Source organism: Glycine soja, chromosome 11, assembly GCF_004193775.1.
Source record: "Glycine soja cultivar W05 chromosome 11, ASM419377v2, whole genome shotgun sequence".
Lineage (NCBI taxonomy): Eukaryota > Viridiplantae > Streptophyta > Magnoliopsida > Fabales > Fabaceae > Glycine > Glycine soja.
The window spans coordinates 10,651,907-10,674,565 of NC_041012.1; the positions used below are offsets into that span (position 1 = coordinate 10,651,907).

Below are 22,659 nucleotides of genomic sequence, written 5' to 3' on the forward strand. Positions count from 1 at the left end.
TCTATATCAGCAAATCATTCACTACAAGATTCAAAGTATTACAACTCATCTCCGTATAAAATTCTATTAGTTCTCAAGTTGTAATTTTGAATGTACAATAGGTCAGTCAGAACGTACAAGACTCATTCAGGATAGCATAAACAATAGAAATCAACTAATCCTCTATCATCAAACACTATGGTGATTGATTTGAGCTAGAAAGCAACAAAGAAAGGCAATGTAATCAAGCAAAAAAAATAGATATGTAGATATTTACAACATTCATAAATGAATTAATAAAACTTCAAGATTTGCAAAGCCAGCCTTGGATAGCAAGTCGAAGTGCATGATTGGGAGTGAGATTCAGGTGAGTCAATTTTAAATTAGTCATAGGAGAAGTTTCATGTCCATTTTCCAGCCATTCACTTATGGCCTTCCCTTCATAAGTAAATCCGTCTGCTGCAACTTGAGGATCATGCATTATTTCCTGAAGAATGAACCAAATAAACATGAGCCACATACATACAGTAACTGAGAAGAAAATTGGTTTCTCTTCAACTCATGCCCGTGCCCAAGTTTTTATAGCCCTCCCAAGAAATTAAGAATGCTTAGAGACAATCACTGTAGAGTTAAGCAAGTCTAGTAGCCCTGGTTAACATCATGGAACTGGTTGGTTCATCAACTATAGTATGCATTTCATTAAGTTATTGCATTAGTATTACTACTAAACCTAGTTATATAAATAACAACAAAAAGGGACAGTTACCTGAAAGATTGGACACAAGAAAAAAGATGGTACAGGTCGCTCTTCTAAAACAAGCAACTGCTTCAATTCTCTCACTAGAGAAGGTGTTAACTCTGGTCTGACTCTACTGTTCAGTTGGCAGCATTGCAATCCTAGTTCAGCCAATCGTGTTGCCATGGTGGAATTCCATTCTCCAGCTGAAGAATCCAAAATTGGATACAATTTTCCACAAGAAACTGCTCTCCGTACTTCACCCACTAATCCAACTGGAGTCCTACCAGTGAGGAGTTGCAAAATGATGATTCCAAAAGAGTATATGTCAGACTTAGGTGTCAGTACTCCAGTTCTCTGAAATTCAGGATCTGTATATGTAAAAGAACCCTTTGGCTCAGTGCTGAAGTGGAAGTTAGGAAGATAAACTGACTCCTCTTTCACCAGCCTGCTGAACCCAAATTCACATATCTTGCAACTAAGTGCAGAGTCCAGAAGGACAGTTTCAAGAGTCAGACCACCGTGGATAATAGTTTCAGGTTTTGAAGAATGCAAGAAGCAGAGAGCTGTAGCAATTTCGGCAATCCATTGTGCTCGGATGTTCCTAGTCAATGGCAGAAAACTGCTTTTTCGGAATAGATAATCTTGGAGACTTCCACTGGGCAAGTACTCATATACAAATGACCAGGCTTCAGGGCAAACACCAAGCAAAGTAACCAGATGAGGGTGTTGGAGACTACCAAGAATTTGAGCCTGATCACACAACACAAGCATAAACATTAGTTGGATCAAACAAACACACTATATGCTGGACAATCAAGTCAATAAAGAAAACAATAAAATATTTATAAAAAAAATAAGAGAAAAATTAATGGGGATGTCGCACACAAGATGCAAGCAAAATGGTTAAAATGGAAAAAGGCATCATGAGTTATTTGTGATCACAAATTATCTGCTAAGTTCAAAGGAAAGTCTTATTGTAATAATATACATCCAACTATACTTTATGGTAGTGCATGTTAGACTTTATAAGGACAACAAGAGAAAAAATGGGAATAACATAAATGAGAATGTTAAGATGGATGTGTGATCACACAATAAAGGACGAAATAAAAAAAATTATTTTGTACGAGCAGATATTGGTGAGGCATCAATTAAGAAAAAATTATAGAAAATTGGTAAAGGTGATTTGAACACGTGCAGAGAAGGTTATTTGAAGCATTGGCGGAGGAGAGCATATAGCACGATTTTTAGTCTTATAAAAAGGGGGAAAGAGAGACCCATGCAGACATTAGAGAAAAGTGTTAGGAGGGATCTCATGTTGAATAATCTCTGAGAATTTGGTTTTTAATCGAGTCCAATGATGTGTGATCCATATAGTTAACCTTGCGTTGCATAGTGGGATAAGTCTTTTGTTGTTGTTGCATGACCCAATTATTAGAAAAGCCTGATCTTCTTCATAAAGGTATTTAACATGGTAATAAGAGAAAATTACTGAGAAAAAAGTATAAATAGATCTTGAAGAAAATTTATGGTTATGTAAATTGCTTCAAGAGAAATCAAGAGAATCCACCTGACTAGATGGTATTTAATCTAGAAAAATCAAGAGAATCCAAAGTTATGTCAAGGATATACATTTCATAGAATTAGACTTGGATTTTCTAAAGTGTTTATATGACAAGCTAACATGGGACCTAACTTGATTACCTTCAAAGGATTGTTTAGGAGATTAAATGTGGTTGTCCCGGCTGTGAAATCAATTAAAAATTCAAAAGCCTCTAAATTATGTTTCTGCCACTGGTCCTCTCAAGCTCTAAAGAATTTAAGATAAACTATTTCAAAAGCAGAAAGGCTGTTATGGGAGAACTGACCTCTTGATGAAACTCTGATGATCCTTGCATGTTGTGTGGATGGAGCTTCCTTATAGCAACTGTTCTACCCAACATTTCCCCCTTATAAATAGAACCATATCCACCCTCCATAACTTTGAAACTCTCAGAAAAATTGCATGTGGCATTTTGAAGATCTGATAATGAAAATTCGGCAAGCTCAGGGAATTCTTCAGCAAACCCAATGACTCCATTGCAGTGATCTGCTCCAACTTGTCCGCAACTTTTCCACCGCTCAAGCCAGTGTAGGGCTTCCATTTTCTGCTGCCTGATTTGCTGCTTTTCATGCCACAGGTTTGAGATGGATGCTTGAATTAGTGATAGTTCATTTTCAGCTTCATCTCGCTTATGGTTGGTTTCATGTGCACAATTGCCTAGAAGGGAAATACTTCTCACAGTCCTTTCCAACTCCCTAGCAATTTCTTCTTTCTCATCCAAGAACATCTGTTGCTCCTGTATTGTAGCTCTTAGTGCATCCTCAGCCTCTTTTCTGAGCTTTACTTCATGTGCATGGGCAGACTCAAAAAAGTTGACCTGAAGAAAGTACATGTTACTTGTGTTGGAACAGAAGTCTTGAGAAAAAACAGCAAAAGACTACATTAAATATAATCACTAGTCATTAATTTTGAGATATGCTGTGAAATCACATAGCTTTGTGTCCATGAAATTTCTTAACAATAAATTTGGATACTTTAATTTATAGTAATTTGGGAAATTCAGTTCGTGTTGTTGCTTCCCAGTCTGTTCTAAGATTTTGACAAGAAAACATTTAAGTTTCAGAAAAATTATTTACAGAATCCAACTATTTTGCAGATGGCTTCTCTCTTGAATCTTCATGGAATACTTTATCGATGTTTCTTAGATATGTTAGAAAAGAAAGTATACTTGACCCCTCATGGCAAGCAAGAATTTCTTTGGCTTCTTTCCTTACAATAAGAACAAGGTGAATAAGCTTCTGTGCTATCAAAAGTCCAATTACATTAGGTTATGCATACCTTACTAATGGCTTCAATGGCTTTGACTTCCAACCTTTTGCTCTTCAACAGCTCTGCTAGGGCCTTGTCTGTTGCAGCCTTAGCTTCTCTCTTGGTTTCAATAAGTTGACTATCAATTGTTTCTTCCTCAAACTCTGAATGAGTATCTAAATACCAACCGGCCGAATGTTGGGGAGAACAATGACTATTACAACTGGATGATTTGGATGAAAAAGTAGCTTCTGCTTCAATGATTTCACTCTGAACCATACTTCTTGTAGTCTTTGTAGAATTTAATTGAAGACATTCTGAATGTAACAATTCTTTCGTACCATCATGAAAAGATCTGCAACTCAAACTCTCTGCAGTTGTAGTCTCAGGTTGGGCACGTGAAGACAAAGAACGAGGTGTTTCGGAAGCTTCTCTTGTCCAAATGTGCTTACCATTATAGACAAACCATATTTCACAGAATGGGGGAGCATTTTTGGCAGCATAATTTGCTTTGCTGGAATTCCTTTTGATTTTCATGCAACTGCATTTTTTCCATTGTTTTTATAAAGGGAAACATTTATTCATCCCTTTTATGAAAGAAAAGGTACAATAAAGGAAATGATTGAAGTAGATAGTATGGTTCAAAGTTATAAGAGCAGAGGAAGGCATAGATGTGTAAGTTTCTATAGAAATGACAGACATAGAGATAAGAGAAAAACATCAAATTTTCCAATCATAGGAACCTATCAACTAGAATGGAATAAACAAGTGAATAAGCCAAGTTCAATGCATACAAACTAGACAATTCTATATTGGCATAAACAAACATTCCCTCTGACTAACAGAATTTGTTGGCAGTCAATGCATTACTTACTTTTCTGGTATTGCTCCAATAACAAGCTTCCTGACATTATGCACAGTAACCAAGTCAACAATCCCTTTCTGGACTTGATCAGCTTCACCAATGACACTGCTTGCCTTAACCTGAAAAGAAATTGCTTTAACAAAGACCACAAATAATTGTCGTCTTCAAACAAATTGCATTGTAAAGAGTAGAAAATGAGATAGTTTCAACAAAAACAAATTTCAGTTATAATTCTTCACAAAGTTCACATATTCAGAAGGAAGAAAACATGAAAACAGAATGGTAACTAACGGGATTTTAAAAAATGTGGCTAAAAGCAGTATCATGTCACCCGCAAATCATATTTGCCTCCCCGGAGCAACACTCGGCAGGGTGGGAAAATATGGCCCCTGGAACGACATTTGTGGTTCCCACACACACATTTTCTAAAGCTTTACCAGAAAACATTTCCAAAGGCCGTAAATTTTTATTTTTTTTATAAAAAAAGTAACTTCTTTTCATAAATGAAATTAAGAAAAAAATAACAGATGAGCAAGCAGAAATCAGCATTAAAATTATAACCTACAATTTCCTATTCGTTGGGAAGGTGGGGGGGGGGGGGGTTTAAGGATTGAAGGGAGAAAGGGAGAGAGATTGTGGATTTTGAATCTCCCCACTAACATTCTAACAAAAACTAACATTTTGACGAATAAAACACACACACACGCAAAGACATGCATGCATACCTTAGCAGCACGGCAAAGGCTCAAGTACTTCTCCAAAAGCCTCTTGGTGTCTTCTTTTTCTTCTATTCTATAAGCAGACACCACTTCAGGACTAGCTTGGGATGCTGGCAATTTCCCCACTGCACAAGATTTCAACTTTAAATGAATCAACTCACGGGATAGGATGAAAATATCCCAATAAGCATATACTATATTTCAATTTTCAACCTTATGCTTGCCAAAATAGAAAAAAAAAAGAAGCTAAGTTGGCACAGCAAAAACTCAAAGGGAACCAAAAAACCAATCCAAATTCAAAAGAAGTGCACACACATGAACATAAAAGACCAGGACTTACACAGTGTGGGGATCATAGTAGAAGGTTGGTGAACATGAAGTAAGAAAATCTGTGGTTTGCTGAAATGGGTAAAACACCATTGAAGCAAAGTGGCGGCTTTCTTGAGGGACTTGCCAACTGCCACGTGGACCATCTCATGACATTCATACTCATCCATGGCCATGAGGTAGAAGATTGTTAGTTAGAGTTAGAGGGCATGATGGCGAGCAAGATGATGAGAGAGGTCCATTGTTGAAGGAAAAGTAATGGGAAAGGGAATTTTGAGGATTGAGTTAAGATGGATTTTTTTTCAGTGATATTTTTTCTCTTGAAACTCAAAAGTGAAAGGCTTGACTTTGACACTGACTCAGATGCCGTGTGGTGTCTCACTTCTGTCTTTACTGTGTGTTGTGTGGTCTGCAGGAAACAAAATTTAGTAGCTTTTGGTAGATCCATGTTGTAAGACTCGTAAAAAGTAACATTACAACAAAAGCTTTTGGTGTTGGACGTAAGAAAACATTTTAAGAAATGTTAATTTAAATGAATAGACAGTATTAATTTTTTAATTAGTATATTGAAGATAGTAATTAGAATTTGTGAAAAAACTTTTTATTTTTTACTTTCAATTAATGCTTTCGGTGAAAGCTATTACTTACTAGCATTATCTTCAAAGTTTTGAGTTCAAAATATCAAATGAATCTCTTTTGAAAAAAAAATATCAACTGAATGTTTAGATATGAATCAAAAATATTTAGTGAATGTTTGCATATGCTAAATTTTTTTGCAGGGTCGAGGATGAGGAAAAACTTTTTCTTCTAGTGTGCTTGATAAAATTATTAAAGTGGTGAAGAAATTAACGGAAAAAATGGCTTTCTAATTATAAGTTAAAATTTGAAATTTATATGATTAATTTTTAATAGATTTTTTTTTCATTTGATGTTATTCATTACCCCGACGGGGCATTCCATAGGGTGGATATTCTTATCTTCTTAGCAATTTAAAGTTGGAAATATTTGGTATGCTATTTAAAATAATAACTTTAGTTTGATTATGAAGGAGATGGAATATACTGATACCTAACCGGCAGAAATCTCCAAACGGTAGGTGATCGAAGAGACAGTGACCCCTGTTTGGTTCCGGTGAAATTAGAATGGGAGGGTGGATGGAAATAGGTTAAATTATTATTTTTAATTTAATTATAAATTTGTAAGAAAACATATATAAAAATAATCAACATCTAACTTGTAAACCTGACTCTTTATTTTTAAATTAACATATTTCTGTTTAATTAAATATTTTATTTTAATTTTAAATTATGTTGAACTTTAATGGTCTAAGAGCTTCTTTTGTCAATTAAGTGACTCAAATTTTAAAATTAAATAATTTTAGCTTCATTATAATTTTCTTTTACTTAAAATTCTCAAATTCTCATCTTTTACTAAAAATATCTGAAAATTTGAATCGATTAATTTGTTTTAATTTTTCTTATTCAAAACATAAAAACCAATATATTAAATTTTTTCAAAAAAAATCAATTTTTTTCTTCTTGTTCTAACTTTACACTTTATAATCCTTCATATTTATTAAATTTATATTAATTTTATGAGTTTTAAACTTTTAAAATTATTTTATATTCTAAATTCATAATAAAACCTCTAAATATTTATATAGAAAATAAAAAATAATGGTGAATTGAAAATAATAATTTAAGAATTTCGAATACAAAAACTTGATAGAGATTAAATTTGCTTAACTGTTAAATTCAAATTACTTGATTCTCTTCAATGCAAAAACATGTGGGAGACAAATGTAGCTAAAAAAGCTCAAAGACTAACATAAAGCTGAAAAAACAATCGGTAACTAAAAATAGTTAGCTAAAATTGTTAAGTTATAAAAAAAAAATGATACATTTTTAGTTTTTGGTAACATTATTTATTAAAGCAACTAATAAATATGAAATTATATAAATAAACATACCTACATAGTGTTTTCATATAAAATTAAATTTATTTTAAGCATAAAATATATTTTTTGTAACTATATTTTAGTTTTTAGTTAATTTTGAACTCTCATAATTTATTATTTAAAGATAAATGATTTTGGTTACATTTTGTTTAGATTTAATTAATATATTCTTTTCTTATTATAAATTCTATAATTTAAATATTTTAAAAATTTTAAAATAAATATGCAATTAAGTGGACAAAAAAAGGAGGAAGGAGAGAAGATAAAAAAAAAAAGAATAATGCAACTCTATCCTATGTTAAAAGGGTACAAAGTAAATTTTATAAATATTATAAGAATCAAAAGGAAATAAAATATAAAATATAAAAAAGAACTAGAAACAATACCCTAAAACACTATAAATTACTAAAATATGCTTGTTTTTTTTAGTAAATAAAATAAAATGAGGAATATAATCAAATACGTTTTTCATTTAGCTAAAAAAACTATAAAAAAAATACTTGTCATTTGTCAAACATACACACACACAAAAGAAAACATAGTCAAAGCAAAATAGGCCAAAATTGTGGTTAGATCAAATACTTTTAGAAGTGATTTTTAAGGTAAACTGCTTATATAAATGAGGAATTATAACAACACTCTTTTTAAGTTTTAATTTTACTATAAACTATTCACTGCAATTTAATGAAAATTAAAAGAATTTATAGTTCATACACTCGTACTTCTTATCTAATAAGTTTTACTCGTAAATTTATTTAGTTTTATATTAAAGAAATGTTACTGACCCTTCTCTTATATAAACACACCTTTAACAAGACATTGTTCGGCGAGTAAGCTTGGCCTATAACCACATTTGTATTTTTTAGTATATTGGCAAGGAACTACTCGTGGAATTCACTATTCAGGGACCAGATGAAGATGTGGGGACGAACTTTTAAGTTGAAAGGCGTTGATTTATAGTGATAACTAAAGATTAATCGTTAAACAATTACCAATAATAAAACAAAAACAAGTGAAAGAATTTACTCTGCCATCAACTCAGTTATCTGATTTAACAACACATTTTTTCATCATATAAAACGAGAACGCCGTATTTTAATTTCTTTCACCAAGCTACCCTGTAGGCTGTGCAGCATTTAGAAGCATTTCCTGTGTACAATTGAAGGACCAGCCTCATCGTACTCAGCCTTTGCAATCCACATCTGCATTTCAAACATGATGTCCTAATATTAGTATCCCAACACCACATGATGCAACTGGCAATATAGGGATAATTGATCTGGGAATCGAAACTAGAACTAAAAGAAAGAAAGGCACATGCATAATCTCTCGGTCATACAATTATCATCAGGTTTAAGTGTACAGTGAGAAAGTAAGGATATATATCTACGGTTGGTTTCAATTAAAATGTCTCGTAATCTTCAATAACTTTTGACTTGATGGCAGATAAACCTTTACATTCTTACTTTACACATTTGCTCAATTTAAAGAAATTAAATCCATGAATTAGAATCATAGCAAAACGTTTACCTGTTGGAAAGTGCTGAGAGAAGCCAAGATAGAGCCACCAATCCAGACACTGTACTTTCTCTCAGGTGGAGCAACCACCTTAATCTTCATGCTGCTTGGGGCCAAAGCTGAGATTTCCTTGCTCATTCTGTCAGCAATACCTGGGAACATGGTAGAACCACCACTGAGAACGATGTTTCCATACAAGTCCTTCCTAATATCGACATCACATTTCATGATTGAATTGTAAGTGGTTTCATGAATGCCAGCGGCTTCCATTCCGATCATGGATGGCTGGAAGAGAACTTCAGGACATCTGAAACGCTCAGCACCAATGGTGATGACCTGTCCATCCGGCAACTCATAGCTCTTCTCAACAGCAGAGCTGGTTTTTGATGTTTCAAGCTCTTGCTCATAATCAAGGGCAATATAAGCCAGCTTTTCCTTTACGTCCCTTACAATTTCACGCTCAGCTGTGGTAGTGAAGGAATAACCACGTTCTGTAAGGATTTTCATCAAGGCATCAGTGAGATCACGTCCTGCTAAGTCAAGACGGAGGATGGCATGAGGGAGAGCGTAGCCCTCGTAAATGGGGACGGTATGGCTCACACCATCTCCAGAGTCTAGAACGATACCTGTACAAATTAATTCAACAAGCATGAAAGAAACAGAGAAATCAGTTCTAAAACTTCTAGTTAGATTAGGAAGATATAGAGTTTTCAACCACAACTTAAGTATGATATTGTCACGGGAAAAACAATAAGAGCCTCCACAGAGCATTGAAAGTTTAAAATTAACCAGCTTAATAATTTTAGAGTGTAGCTTATAGATGGAACAGAATAATTTCTTGAAGTAATGACTAACCAGTTGTACGGCCACTGGCATACAAGGATAGAACAGCCTGGATGGCAACATACATGGCAGGGGTATTGAAGGTCTCAAACATAATTTGGGTCATTTTCTCCCGATTAGCCTTTGGGTTGAGAGGTGCTTCGGTGAGCAGAACTGGGTGCTCCTCAGGAGCGACACGGAGTTCATTGTAGAAGGTGTGATGCCAGATCTTCTCCATGTCATCCCAGTTACTCACAATACCATGCTCAATGGGATATTTGAGAGTTAATATACCTCTCTTGGACTGAGCTTCATCCCCGACATATGCATCTTTTTGGCCCATGCCAACCATCACTCCCGTGTGACGGGGACGACCAACAATGCTGGGAAACACAGCCCTTGGAGCATCATCCCCAGCAAATCCAGCCTAAACATTACAATACAGTAGACTCACGGTAAATCAATAGAAATTGAAAAGTACTAGCTAATCACTGTAGGAACAAAAATATTGGAAATAAAACCGTCCAGATATCTATCTTACTTTAACCATTCCTGTCCCATTATCACAGACGAGTGGTTGAATATCCTCACCGTCTGCCATTTTTTATTTTCAACAGCTGAAAAAATAAAAAATAAAATAAAAGAATCGCTCAGCACATTGAAAACAAAGACATTTCACATGCAGAGCCTAAACAAATGCAACATCTACTAAAGTGATCCTGGCTACAACAAAAGGTTTACAGAATTTAGGATATAACCTAAGGGTCTAAATCACCGGTATCATTCTCTTCCTTGATATCTTCACTTCGCCGGGTCATGTGAAAATAATTTATATTTATCTCTCTAGAATCTAGACACACCTTACATAGATCAGGAATTCGATCCCCTTGAGTTGATAATTGAACTTCATGAGGTGCAGTTCTAAATCTGACTGATAGGTTTAAAAATAACTTTCATACTTCAATTTGATACAAAAACAAATCTTTTGAAAGATTAGGATTTGTCTGGTTGAAAATGAAAGTGCAGAAGATCTCAATATGAGAGAACATTAAAAATTTGGAAAAATCTATTAAAAGGCAAATAAACTCTAAATTCTCACGTCATGCAAAATTTCAATATGAAAAGCTATAAACCAATTGTTGTTCATATCAGACCAGACTGCAAGTTTAACAATGAATTTAACACTAACGGTTATGATTAAGCATTGTATTTTAAATCGCTTTACACTCACTCAAAACTAAAACCAATTGTTTATTACTATACTTTTAATAAAATTTAATTTCTTTTCATATTCAATTTAACTAGAATTCGATAATACTGTAAAAGTTTATGATAAACACGTTAAACTTCATACATAACCTATTAACACAGAAGAAATTTTCATTTTATTCGATTAAAAGTGTAGTTATAATTCTTATATCGTTAGCACATTCAAGATTTAAAAAAAAAAAACGACGAGCATTCTTGACTGCGACCGCAACGCAACCGCGATTGCAGCTGGAATTTGTTCACGATTTTCTGCAATATCAAGAATCATCGCAATTTAAAAGCCTTGTTGACATTGATTCAGTTGAATTGAACAAGAAGCTTCAGCAGCTCATTTTTTCGATCTGATTATTAACGAGATTTTGTCTAGAGCGACAATCGTTTTCGACACTTTCAGATTTCAGCAGCTCATTTTTTCGATCTGATTATTAACGAGATTTTGTCTAGAGCGACAATCGTTTTCGACACTTTCAGATTTCAATATTTTTCAAACAGGTAATGATGTATGTTACGCGGCATAACAATAAATAACGCAACAAAATCCAATGATTCCATAATCAGAATTCCGATTGCATAAATTCGACGAAAAACTCGTGTCATTAAGAACATAAAACCATAATTCAACAATAAGTATCATCAGAACCAGTGAAGCAGACAACAAACAGCATAATGCGAGATAAACGGCAATGTCGCAATCGAAACGACGAACGAAAAAATAAGAAGAGAGAGAGAAAGCGACCTGAAGAAGGAGAAGGAGAAGGAGAAGGAGATGGCGGTTTGAAAGAAAGAGAGAAGAGAAGAGAAGCTTCTCCGCTTTTTGGGTTCAAAACTGAACAGAAGTAACGCCCTCCGTCGTGGACTTGCGTTTTTTAAATTCCGTTTTTGACCCTAATAACGCATCAACACCGTTCCTTCGATCTTGTGGCTATACCTGTTTGTTTTATTAAAATCAAACGTGCGGTGAAACTTCAAATATAGCCCACTTCCACGGCTTTTCATACCTTGCCCCAAATTTGGCGCTCCCATTATTTCCACCTCCTAATTCTATTCATCACACACTTTATTATGGGCCTAAATTTTCGTTTCCGAATTTGGTTGGAGTTGGACCCAATGGACTATATGTAGCCGATAAAATAGAATCGCAAAATTGTGCTCAGCACTCACCAGTGTTGTCCGCATAATAGCCTCTCTTTTTTGTTATTTATTGAGGAACACACGATAGCCTTAGTTGTGAAGAAGACGAAGAAAAACAAATATAAAAGGATACACAAAATATTGAAACTATAATTATGTTAGATAAATTACAGAGTTTTTTCATTTAATTTAAGTCAATTTTAGTTTATACTTTTGCATATTTAATTTGAGTATCTAATTTATTGTTATTGTCTTCAAATTGAATAAAGAGATGTGCAAGGGACATAAGCAAAAGCATATTTGGATTATTTTATTTTTTTTTCTATTACTAGCAGAATGTTCAAGATTTTTTTTTATGGACAGACATTTTTTAAACTGCGAAATGATAAATAAAAAAATACTCGTGGTCACACCTTGTCCATTAAAAACGGGAGAAAAAAAATGATATTGTGATTTTTCATTTTGTTACTTTAAGTTTTTTCTCTTAAAAATATGTGTATATCCAGTGCTTGGTTTTGTAGTTTTTTTATTAACCTTTAATTTGGACAAAGAATGAATTTTGTATATATCAATTTCTACACTATTATTTAATCATAAATTATAATGGATAATATAGTTGCTGATTTTTATAGTTACATTACAATCTAATCATATTAAAAGGTACTTTTCAGAAATAAAATAAATTTATTTTGAAATTATTAATAAGTTTACTAACTACAATTATAAAATTGTATATACTATATAGCATATGCACCTAAAAAGTGTAGCATAAAAAGCCCAAACTTATTTGGGCCAAACTCTTTGGGTTCAGTCTTAGGGTCACAGCAACCTAGCCAACCTTGCCCAGTCTTAACCACGTTAAATTAATTTACATAATAATAGTAAGATGGAATTGGAACTGAAAGAAAGAACCAACCACAAATGACAAAACAGAAAAGTAGCGAAACCTCGAAAGTTGACAGTCTTATCTCGTGCTGCATTTTATAAGAATTTTGATATTTATATTATGAGAACAATATAAATTATACAAAAAAAATATTAGTTATGAGAGGCACAAATTCACGTTGCAAATATTTATTGGAAACAAACAGTTTAGATTTTAACCCCACCATATATGGTCATTCTGTGGTACGTAACTAACTGATAGAATGCAGTAAAAAAAACAACTAACTGATGGAAAAGGAATTTATAGATTTATCGTACTAAGAATTTGATGCCAAATAATTTTTTGTTACAATATCAACTATAAAAAATGTAAAAATAAATAAATTTCTCAGTGATATTTTTTTGTATAAATTTGATAGTATTTAATTTTAATATCGACAAAGCACAATTTATTGTATTCAATATTCTATTATATTTAACATGAGTATATTATTTGATGTTACATGCAATCTATTAGCTGGTCTAACGCTAGTCCAATAAGCATACTAAATATAATAATAAGATGATAATCGTGATAACAGTAAAAAGAGAAGGAGTGAAAGTACAGAGAAGAGTTGAAGATTTGAAATATTTGTAAGGAGATATGGTTCATGATTGATAGGGATGATGGGTACATGATTTAAGATGGAATGCAAATAGCACCTATGAAAACACGATGAGAATAGATAAATCAGATCTGAGATGTAAAAACTTTTTACTAAAAAGTATCAGTATGTTTGGAAATATGTTGAGAACAAGCAATATATAACTATTAACTTCTAAAAATTACATTTAAAACAATAACAGTTAAATATGAAATTAAAATGTGATAAATGTTTGGATGGACATCCGCATTAAATTGCATTAATAAAATTGATTATAAATGAAAATAATTTTGTAAAATTAATTTTAAAATAACATAATTTATGTTTAAATATTTTTATTATAAAATCAAATTAAGAATAAAATTTAATATAAATATTTTATCCTACTTAAAACTATTCAAAGTAACATTAACATTGATTCAGGTTTTTTTTCACTAAATCACTTCAATCGGAAAGTATCAAATATATGGGTCAAAGTCATAATTAAATTTGATTAGTTCTAGACTCAAACTATAGAATCAAACAAGTTCGATGTGTATGTTTGGATTGACTCCTATACTATGCGTTTGAACAAATTTTCAAAGCATTAAAAGTTACCCTTTTCACGTATCTGATAATCAAACTTTCTTTCACGTTAAGATGTATTAAAAGTCACCCTTTTCACGTATCTGATAATCAAACTTTCTTTGTTTCGTCGGTCCGCAGCACAAAACGAAGAGAAAATGACGATTCCTACGTTGGAATCTGACATCTAAGGTGGCATCCTTACTGAAATATTAAAAAGCTACAGTACATGACAACAACTGAGCAAAACATGGCTCAACAGGTACCCTTTTATCTGCATGCCTTCACTTTTGGATTTTTCATCTCAAGTCATCACTCACCTATGCGTTCACTTTAGTGGTGGGTCTATTTTTCTCTCATAATTGCAAAGCTTGTGGGTCTGGTCTGCGTTTAATCTCTATAATCTATATCATGTTTCTTATTAATAGAATTCATTATTATTTATTTCATCTCGTGTCCGATACGAGGTTGGAGCTTTCTCCAACCCTTTTCTCATTTTCTTCCATCAATTTGATTGATTTTATAGCTAGGTTGAAGGATATGGCCACTGAATGTGAGGATTTGAATCATGGCCAGAAAATGCAACAGTTTGGGGTCAACGTCACTCATCAACCACGTTACTTTCTGGTTCCCGACCAACATGTTCCAGTGATTCTTCATCAAATTTAGACACACAGGTCGGTGAAAAGAAACGCAACTTTTTATTTATTTATTTTATTGTTTTCTTTTGAGGCTCTGATCGATATATACCTGCGCCCGCAGAACACCAATACCAATGATCCTGTTTTATGTCTCCGTACGTATCGATTACTGAGAGATGTCATGTGATGCACTGACATGACTAGAATAGAATATGCTTTCATTTTTCGTCTTTTTTAATTTGTCTATTGCTGCAAATGCATGCTTCTGTTATTCATATGCCTCTGTTAATCAGGTCGCTAATTTGGACTTTGCAATGTCCTTTGAGTTTCAGATTAATGATTTTCTGAATGAATAGTTTTTCAAGGATGTAACTACGATCACTAAACCTCTAATGCATGTTTGGCATTAATATAATTACGTACTTTTCAATAGAAGAATTATATAAACTTAAATAGATGTTCTTTTCTATAAATTAAAAAATACTTTTAGTCTTCAAAATTAAAAGTAACATTTTGTGATATTTATAAAAATTAATTGGATAGAAATTAAGTTTTAACATGACAATGTTAGAGAAAAATCCACTCCATCGATTCCCAAATTTTAATTGACAAAATTCAAATATGTTATCATATACGTGATCATATGATTAATTACTTGGGTGCTAATATATCCTGCTATTGTAATTCAGTCCATAGGTTCTTAATTCTTTTTACCAAGACAATAATAGTACCACGTTTGGGAGCCTTATAGGTGTTTCCAACATTTTAGAGCTATCTAGAAGATCGCTAAGAAGAGCAAAAATAAAAGGATTGAAGAGAAAGAGGTGCAAGAAGTCAAAGTCCAGGTCATGGACTCATGGTTATTATGTCTGTGCTGAAGTAGCTAGTAGTACTAGTAGTAACCCTGATGCTGAGAACAATCCTCCATCTCTTGGTCAATTTCTTGCACTAGAAAGAAGAAGCTGTTAATGAAAATAGAAAGAAGCAAATCCCTCTTAATGAGTGTTGCATTGACTCAAACTCAAACCATTGAAACACATTCATTAATTATTTGTGAATGGCACTATTGATCCATCTCAGTCCATCAGTGTTCAAGGCAGAGTCCTCCACAGAGAGAACGCATGCAGGGCATCAGGATACGACAACACGCATGGTTTGACTCACTTGCAGAAATATGTTTGTAATTGTATTATTATTTTTATGCACAAGATTCTCGTGGTTAACTAAAGACTTGCTGCGGATATATGTTTGTGTGGACAAGCTTCTAAGGGCATGCTTGATTTTGAGATGGGAGATTTGAGCTTTTAATGTTTGCTTTTCAATTTCAATGTTCTCATATCCTTCAGAATCTCAGCCAATGTACCCTCTTTCCTCCCCCTTCTCTTCACATAGTAGTTCCTAACCTGGTTTTCTTACCTTTTATCATTAAGGAAAATGAGTGAAAAAAATTCTATAAAAAATAGCTTTTACTTTTTACAGACATTTAAACTTATACATGCATGGCTAGTGGGTCTCCTTATTTAAAAAGATTAATATAAACAACAGATATGTAAATATTCAATCTGATGATACCCACATGCTGTCCTTAACATCATGTAATTTTTTTCTTCTGATGCATAAATTTAATTTTGGCATCACTAAACATAGCATATTTTTATTTAACTTCTCCAAAATCTAAAAGTTAAAAAGTTGATTTTAGCTTAAGAAAATAATTTTTTATATTTTATTTTGTTATTTTCTTTGCATATAAGTGTTTACTTGTTTATAGATAAATTTATAAAAAAAACTTATATTCCCCTAAACCGGTAGATGTGATATTTTTTTTATCAGTTGATAGATATGATATTTGAATAATAATATGTAGCCCCCGCCTCCCCAAAAACAAAAACTCAATATATGGTTTGGACATCAAAATTATGTTATTGATAGAAGTGTTCATGGGATGGGTTAACATGCGTCTATATCTCATGATTTTGATAAGATCAATTTAGTGAACCTCGAATCCAACCAAATCTTCTTTAAGCATAACTGATTTTTTTTTTCTCGAACGATAAGACGCACTAGTTAAGGAAATCTCTTCTCAAACGTCTTCAAGATTTCAACCTCAAATATTCCCAGTAAGGTTTGTATGAGTAATCATTTATTATCAAGATGATAAATGGTAAAATAGTTTTTTTAATGAATAAATTATATTTTCAAGAAAATTTTCTTAATATTAAAAAAATGAATTGTGTAAAAAAGAATATTAGAAATTGCGTCACTAAACTTTCTTAATACACTTTTATTATTGCCAACAAAGAGTCAAAGACTTCAAACCAAACTACTTCGATATCCTTAAGCAACAGTACCATATTTAGAACACAATTTATGCTCTTTTTCTAGCATTTGAACAGAAAAATGATGTAATTCAAACAAAACTCCTATAGTGGTAATTAAATTTCTAATACTGCTTTAAATGGCCAAGTACATAAAATATTTGTAGAACATTTCTCCGTAAAATTTTGTCAGCGTACATTAGAAGGAAGAACCTCATTACTGGTATCATGCTTGAAGCTTGGGACCCATGGACCGAAAATAGAATAGCATGAAATAAAAGCAGTATATTTGTCCGCGATAAGTCACCTCATTATAACAAATTTCCAAAACAGTGAAAATTTCAATGTCTAGAGAATGATGCTTTGCTGATGGCACAACGTACTTTTTGAAATTTTGGATATTGATTGATCGAATTGATTGCTGCATACGATCAACACATCGCACCTCCCCTTTTGAGAATTATTGGTTTTCCTACCTGTCACGTTGCCACCCAGATTCATTCATGTGAATATGCACCCGCTATGATTTGGATCCAAATGGGAAGATTGCGAGATTCAATTCTTAATTATTTAATTTTTTTTATAAGTAGTGGTAGCAAAATACCTATGGCGCATGTGATTGTGAACATGACCCATTCTTGTAGATATTCGTGCATTTAGCTTCAAAGCAGAAACCAATGCAAATGTCTAGATTAGATTATAGTACTCCTTACTATATCTTAATACTAAATGTTATGAATGCATTATTATTGTTTAAAACACATCGTATATTGAGAAACAAATCAGTAACAGAAGTTAAAATAACTTTGACTATACAAATGTCTGGCATTAAATTAAATTACAACTTCCCAGTAAATTGTGCTTACTTTATTCTGGAATAAGATAAGATTTTCTTAAGCATAACGTAATCCGAGGAAACTGAATTCACTCGAAAAATTTAGCTTGTTTTCATATAGTACTACCTTTTAACTACAAATCAGTCAATGCCTAGTCTCTCAAAATTTTGAGATATATTTAAAAGGTTAATCTTTCTTCTTTCTTAACATAAACATGGAGTATATTTTTTATGTACATAATCTGATTATCAAATCTTTAACCACGCGCTTCAAAAACAAAGTTATCTTGTCATTTATGTTACACCAAGTTTATAGACTTTTAAAGTTATTTATAAAAAAAAAAAGACATTATTATTTTATAGTATGTAATTTTCTCAATGAGAAAATTGACATCTTCATTATGGTCAAGGCCATGTATGACGCGACTTTTCATCCTTCTTTTCTGCTAACTGCTAGTAAGTGTCTCTTTCAGTCCAAAATTATTAGAACAGCACAGGAGTTGATGCCAATCAGAATTCACAGTTATTGCACCAATGATACTACTAATTCTGCCCCTCAACTTTTTATCTCGAGCCCAGTCAGTTGCAAGTGATCCTTGTTGGACATTTTAGTGTAATTAATCTCTTTATTATGTTAAAATAAGAGTGCACGTTTGTTTTAATGTAATAACGAGATGTTCGGTTTAGGCAAATTTTGGAAGTTACATGGAAGTCAAATTTTGGAAGTTACATGGAAGTTATTTTTCAAGAAAAGACAGTTTTTTAAAAAGATAAACTTCCATCAACCGCCAACCGTTTTTTTTTTTCAAAGGATAAAACTTCCATAACTTCCTTCAACCGCCAAAAACCACATGTTCTTTGATTATAAATAATCATCCTGGTTCAGAAAGCATAACATGTGAAAAACTCACAAGACCAAAACAAAACTCTTGAATTATAATCTTCTGATTTTATCCGATTGAACAATTTTGGTTGAACCCCGAAATTTGATTCAATCCGAAAGTGTTTATACACGACTTCAGATTTATCCAGGATTATCTCGATTTTCAAAATTAACCAACAAAAGATTGAATCAAATCTTTCGAGATGACGAACGATAGTTCGACGATGACAAGCAAGTTTGCAAAGTTGGACAAGTTTGAAGGGCAGGATTTCAGAAGATGGCAGAAGAAGATGCACTTTCTCTTGACAACATTGAATGTGGTGTATGTGCTGAGTACACCGATGCCGGTGTATATGGAAGGCGAAACTCTGGATCAAACAAGGAAGCGTTCGAAATGGGAGAACGACGATTACATTTGTCGTGGACACATTCTGAACGGTATGTCTGACTCTCTCTTTGATATTTATCAAAATGTTGAGTCTGCTAAGGAATTATGGGACTCTCTTGAATCCAAGTATATGGCAGAAGATGCCTCAAGTAACAAATTCTTAGTTAGTAATTTCTTTAATTACAAAATGATTGATTCGAGGCCTGTTATGGAGCAATATAATGAACTGCTGCGGATTTTGGGTCAGTTTACTCAACATGATTTGAAAATGGATGAATCCATTGCAGTTTCATCTATAATTGATAAACTGCCTTCTTCTTGGAAAGACTTCAAGCATACCTTGAAACATATGAAGGAAGAGTTGACTCTGGTTCAACTCGGTAGTCATTTCATGATTGAGGAGTCGCTGAGGGCTCAGGAAATTGACAAAGTCAATAATAAAACCGTAGCAGGTTCCTCTTCCGTTAATATGGTAGAGGAAAGTGGAACAGTTAAGCAAAATTACAATGCTAAAGGTAACAAACGAAAGTTTCAAGGAAATAAGAACAAAGGTCCAAACAAACAGACAAAATTGTCATGTTGGAAGTGTGGGAAACCTGGTCATTTAAAGAGGGATTGCCAGGTGTTCAAAGGAAAGAACAAGGCTGGTCCAAGTGGGTCTAATGATCCTGAAAAGCAACAAGGTCAGATTGTAGTGAATAATTTTAATTCGAATACGAATTCAAATTATGTATCACTAATATCTGATGCATTCTATGTGCAGGATGATGACGTTGCTTGGTGGTTTGATTCGGGAGCAACAAGCCATGTGTGCAAAGATCGTCGTTGGTTCAAGGAATTTAGACCAATCGATGATGGCTCTATTGTGAAGATGGGCAATGTTGCAACTGAACCAATCCTAGGATTAGGTTGTGTGAATTTAGTTTTTACTTCCGGAAAAAGTTTGTATTTGGATAATGTCTTATTTGTACCTAGTATTCGTAAGAACTTATTGTCTGGTATGGTTTTAAATAATTGTGGTTTCAAGCAAGTACTTGAAAGTGACAAGTACATCTTGTCAAGACATGGTTCGTTTGTTGGATTTGGTTATCGTTGTAATGGAATGTTTAAATTAAACATTGATGTTCCTTTTGTTCATGAATCTGTTTGTATGGCCTCGTGTAGTTCTATAACTAATATGACAAAATCAGAAATTTGGCATGCTAGATTAGGACATGTTCATTACAAAAGATTAAAAGATATGTCAAAAACAAGTATGATTCCTCCTTTTGATATGAACATTGAAAAATGCAAAACTTGCATGTTGACCAAGATCACTAGGAAACCTTTTAAGGATGTTAAAAGTGAGACTAAAGTCTTAGACCTTATTCATAGTGATTTGTGTGATTTGCATGCTACTCCATCATTAGGTCATAAAAAATATCTTGTTACTTTTATTGATGATGCATCAAGGTATTGTTATGTATATTTATTAAATACAAAAGATGAAGCTCTTGATAAATTTAAAATTTATAAGAAAGAGGTAGAACTTCATCAAAATGGGCTAATCAAAACTCTTCGTACGGATAGGGGAGGTGAGTATTATGATCCGGTTTATTTTCAATCTATTGGAATAATACATCAAACTACAGCTCCATATACACCACAACAGAATGGTGTAGCCGAAAGGAAGAATAGAACCTTGAAAGAAATGGTGAATTCCATGTTATCCTATTCGGGTTTAAGTGAAGGATTTTGGGGTGAGGCTATGTTGACAGCCTGTTACTTGTTGAACCGAATTCCTAACAAAAGGAATAAGGTTACCCCATATGAACTTTGGCACAAAAAGACACCAAATTTGAGTTATCTCAAAATTTGGGGATGTAGGGCTGTAGTCAGGCTTACAGAACCTAAAAGGAAAACCATAGGTGAAAGAGGTATAGATTGCATATTTATTAGATATGCTGAACATTCTAAAGTATATAGATTCTATGTGCTAGAATCTAATGATTCTGTTGCTGTGAACTCGGTTATAGAGTCACGGGATGCTATCTTTGATGAACAAAGGTTTACATCTATACCTAGGCCAAAGGACATGAATTCCATGTCGAAAGTCTCAGTTAATATTGAGGATATACCTTCAACTAGTACTGAAACTAGAAAGAGTACGAGAGTAAGAAAGGCTAAGTCATTTGGTGATGACTTTCAACTCTATTTGGTTGAAGGGTCAAGGAATGATATTGAATTTCAATATCAATATTGCCTTAATGTTGAGGAAGACCCAAAGACTTTTAGTGAAGCAATGGCTTCAAGGGATGCTGTATTCTGGAAAGAAGCAATCCAAAGTGAGATGGATTCCATCATGCAAAATAATACCTGGAAATTGGTTGACTTACCTCCTGGATGTAAGCCATTAGGATGTAAGATGATCTTTAGGAGAAAGATGAAAGTGGATGGTACTGTTGACAAGTACAAAGCCAGATTGGTTATCCAAGGTTTTAGGCAAAAGGAGGGTATTGATTTTTTCGATACATATGCTTCTGTTGCTAGGATATCCACTATTAGACTGTTGTTAGCACTTGCTGCTATCCACAATCTGATGATTCACCAAATGGATGTGAAAACTGCATTCTTAAATGGTGAATTGGATGAAGAGATATACATGAAACAACCTGAAGGGTTTGTTATGCCAGGAAATGAAAATAAGGTGTGTAAACTGATGAAATCTCTTTATGGCTTGAAACAAGCGCCTAAGCAATGGCATCAAAAATTTGATGAGGTTGTGTTGTCTAGTGGTTTTGTTATAAACCAAGCAGATAAATGTCTATACAACAAGTTTGATACTCATGGAAAAGGAGTTATCATTTGTCTGTATGTAGACGACATGTTGATCTTTGGTACCGACCAAGATCAAGTTGATGAAACTAAGGCATTTTTGTCTTCTAAGTTTGATATGAAAGATATGGGGGAGGCGGATGTGATCTTAGGAATAAAGATCAAACGTGGAAACAATGGTATTTCCATCTCTCAATCACATTATATTGAGAAGATATTGGAGAAATTTAATTTTAAAGATTGTTCTCCGGTAAGTACTCCCATTGATCCTAACCTGAAGCTATTACCTAATAAAGGTGTAGCAGTGTCTCAACTTGAATACTCAAGGGCGATAGGATCACTCATGTATGCAATGATTAGTACTAGGCCTGATATAGCTTATGCTGTTGCTAAACTCAGTAGGTTTACAAGTAATCCTAGTTCTCATCATTGGCAAGCTATGAATAGAGTATTCAAATACTTAAAGGGAACCATTGATTATGGTTTGACATATACTGGATTTCCTTCGGTTAT

General features: G+C 33.3%; 2 protein-coding genes and 1 long non-coding RNA gene across 3 annotated transcripts; 1 reads left to right on the plus strand and 2 right to left on the minus strand.

The window, feature by feature from the left end:
• Positions 1–50: 50 nt before the first annotated feature.
• Positions 51–5,855, minus strand: LOC114376232 (U-box domain-containing protein 33-like). The gene is made up of 7 exons (XM_028334233.1): positions 5,494–5,855; positions 5,160–5,278; positions 4,444–4,553; positions 3,600–4,110; positions 2,587–3,138; positions 746–1,468; positions 51–466 (listed from the first exon to the last, which is right to left on the minus strand). The coding sequence occupies exons 1-7, from the start codon at positions 5,654–5,656 to the stop codon at positions 284–286; spliced, it is 2,361 nt and encodes a 786-aa protein (XP_028190034.1). The 5' UTR covers positions 5,657–5,855; the 3' UTR covers positions 51–283.
• A 2,516-nt stretch (positions 5,856–8,371) lies between these two features.
• LOC114376233 (actin) lies at positions 8,372–12,122 on the minus strand. The gene is made up of 5 exons (XM_028334234.1): positions 11,783–12,122; positions 10,319–10,394; positions 9,811–10,204; positions 8,968–9,581; positions 8,372–8,639 (listed from the first exon to the last, which is right to left on the minus strand). The coding sequence occupies exons 2-5, from the start codon at positions 10,376–10,378 to the stop codon at positions 8,574–8,576; spliced, it is 1,134 nt and encodes a 377-aa protein (XP_028190035.1). The 5' UTR covers positions 10,379–10,394; positions 11,783–12,122; the 3' UTR covers positions 8,372–8,573.
• Positions 12,123–14,336: 2,214 nt separating this feature from the next.
• LOC114375881 lies at positions 14,337–16,233 on the plus strand. Its single transcript, XR_003658863.1, has 3 exons — positions 14,337–14,532; positions 14,797–14,947; positions 15,601–16,233. It is a non-coding gene; the product is annotated as an uncharacterized LOC114375881 (long non-coding RNA).
• Positions 16,234–22,659: the final 6,426 nt, after the last annotated feature.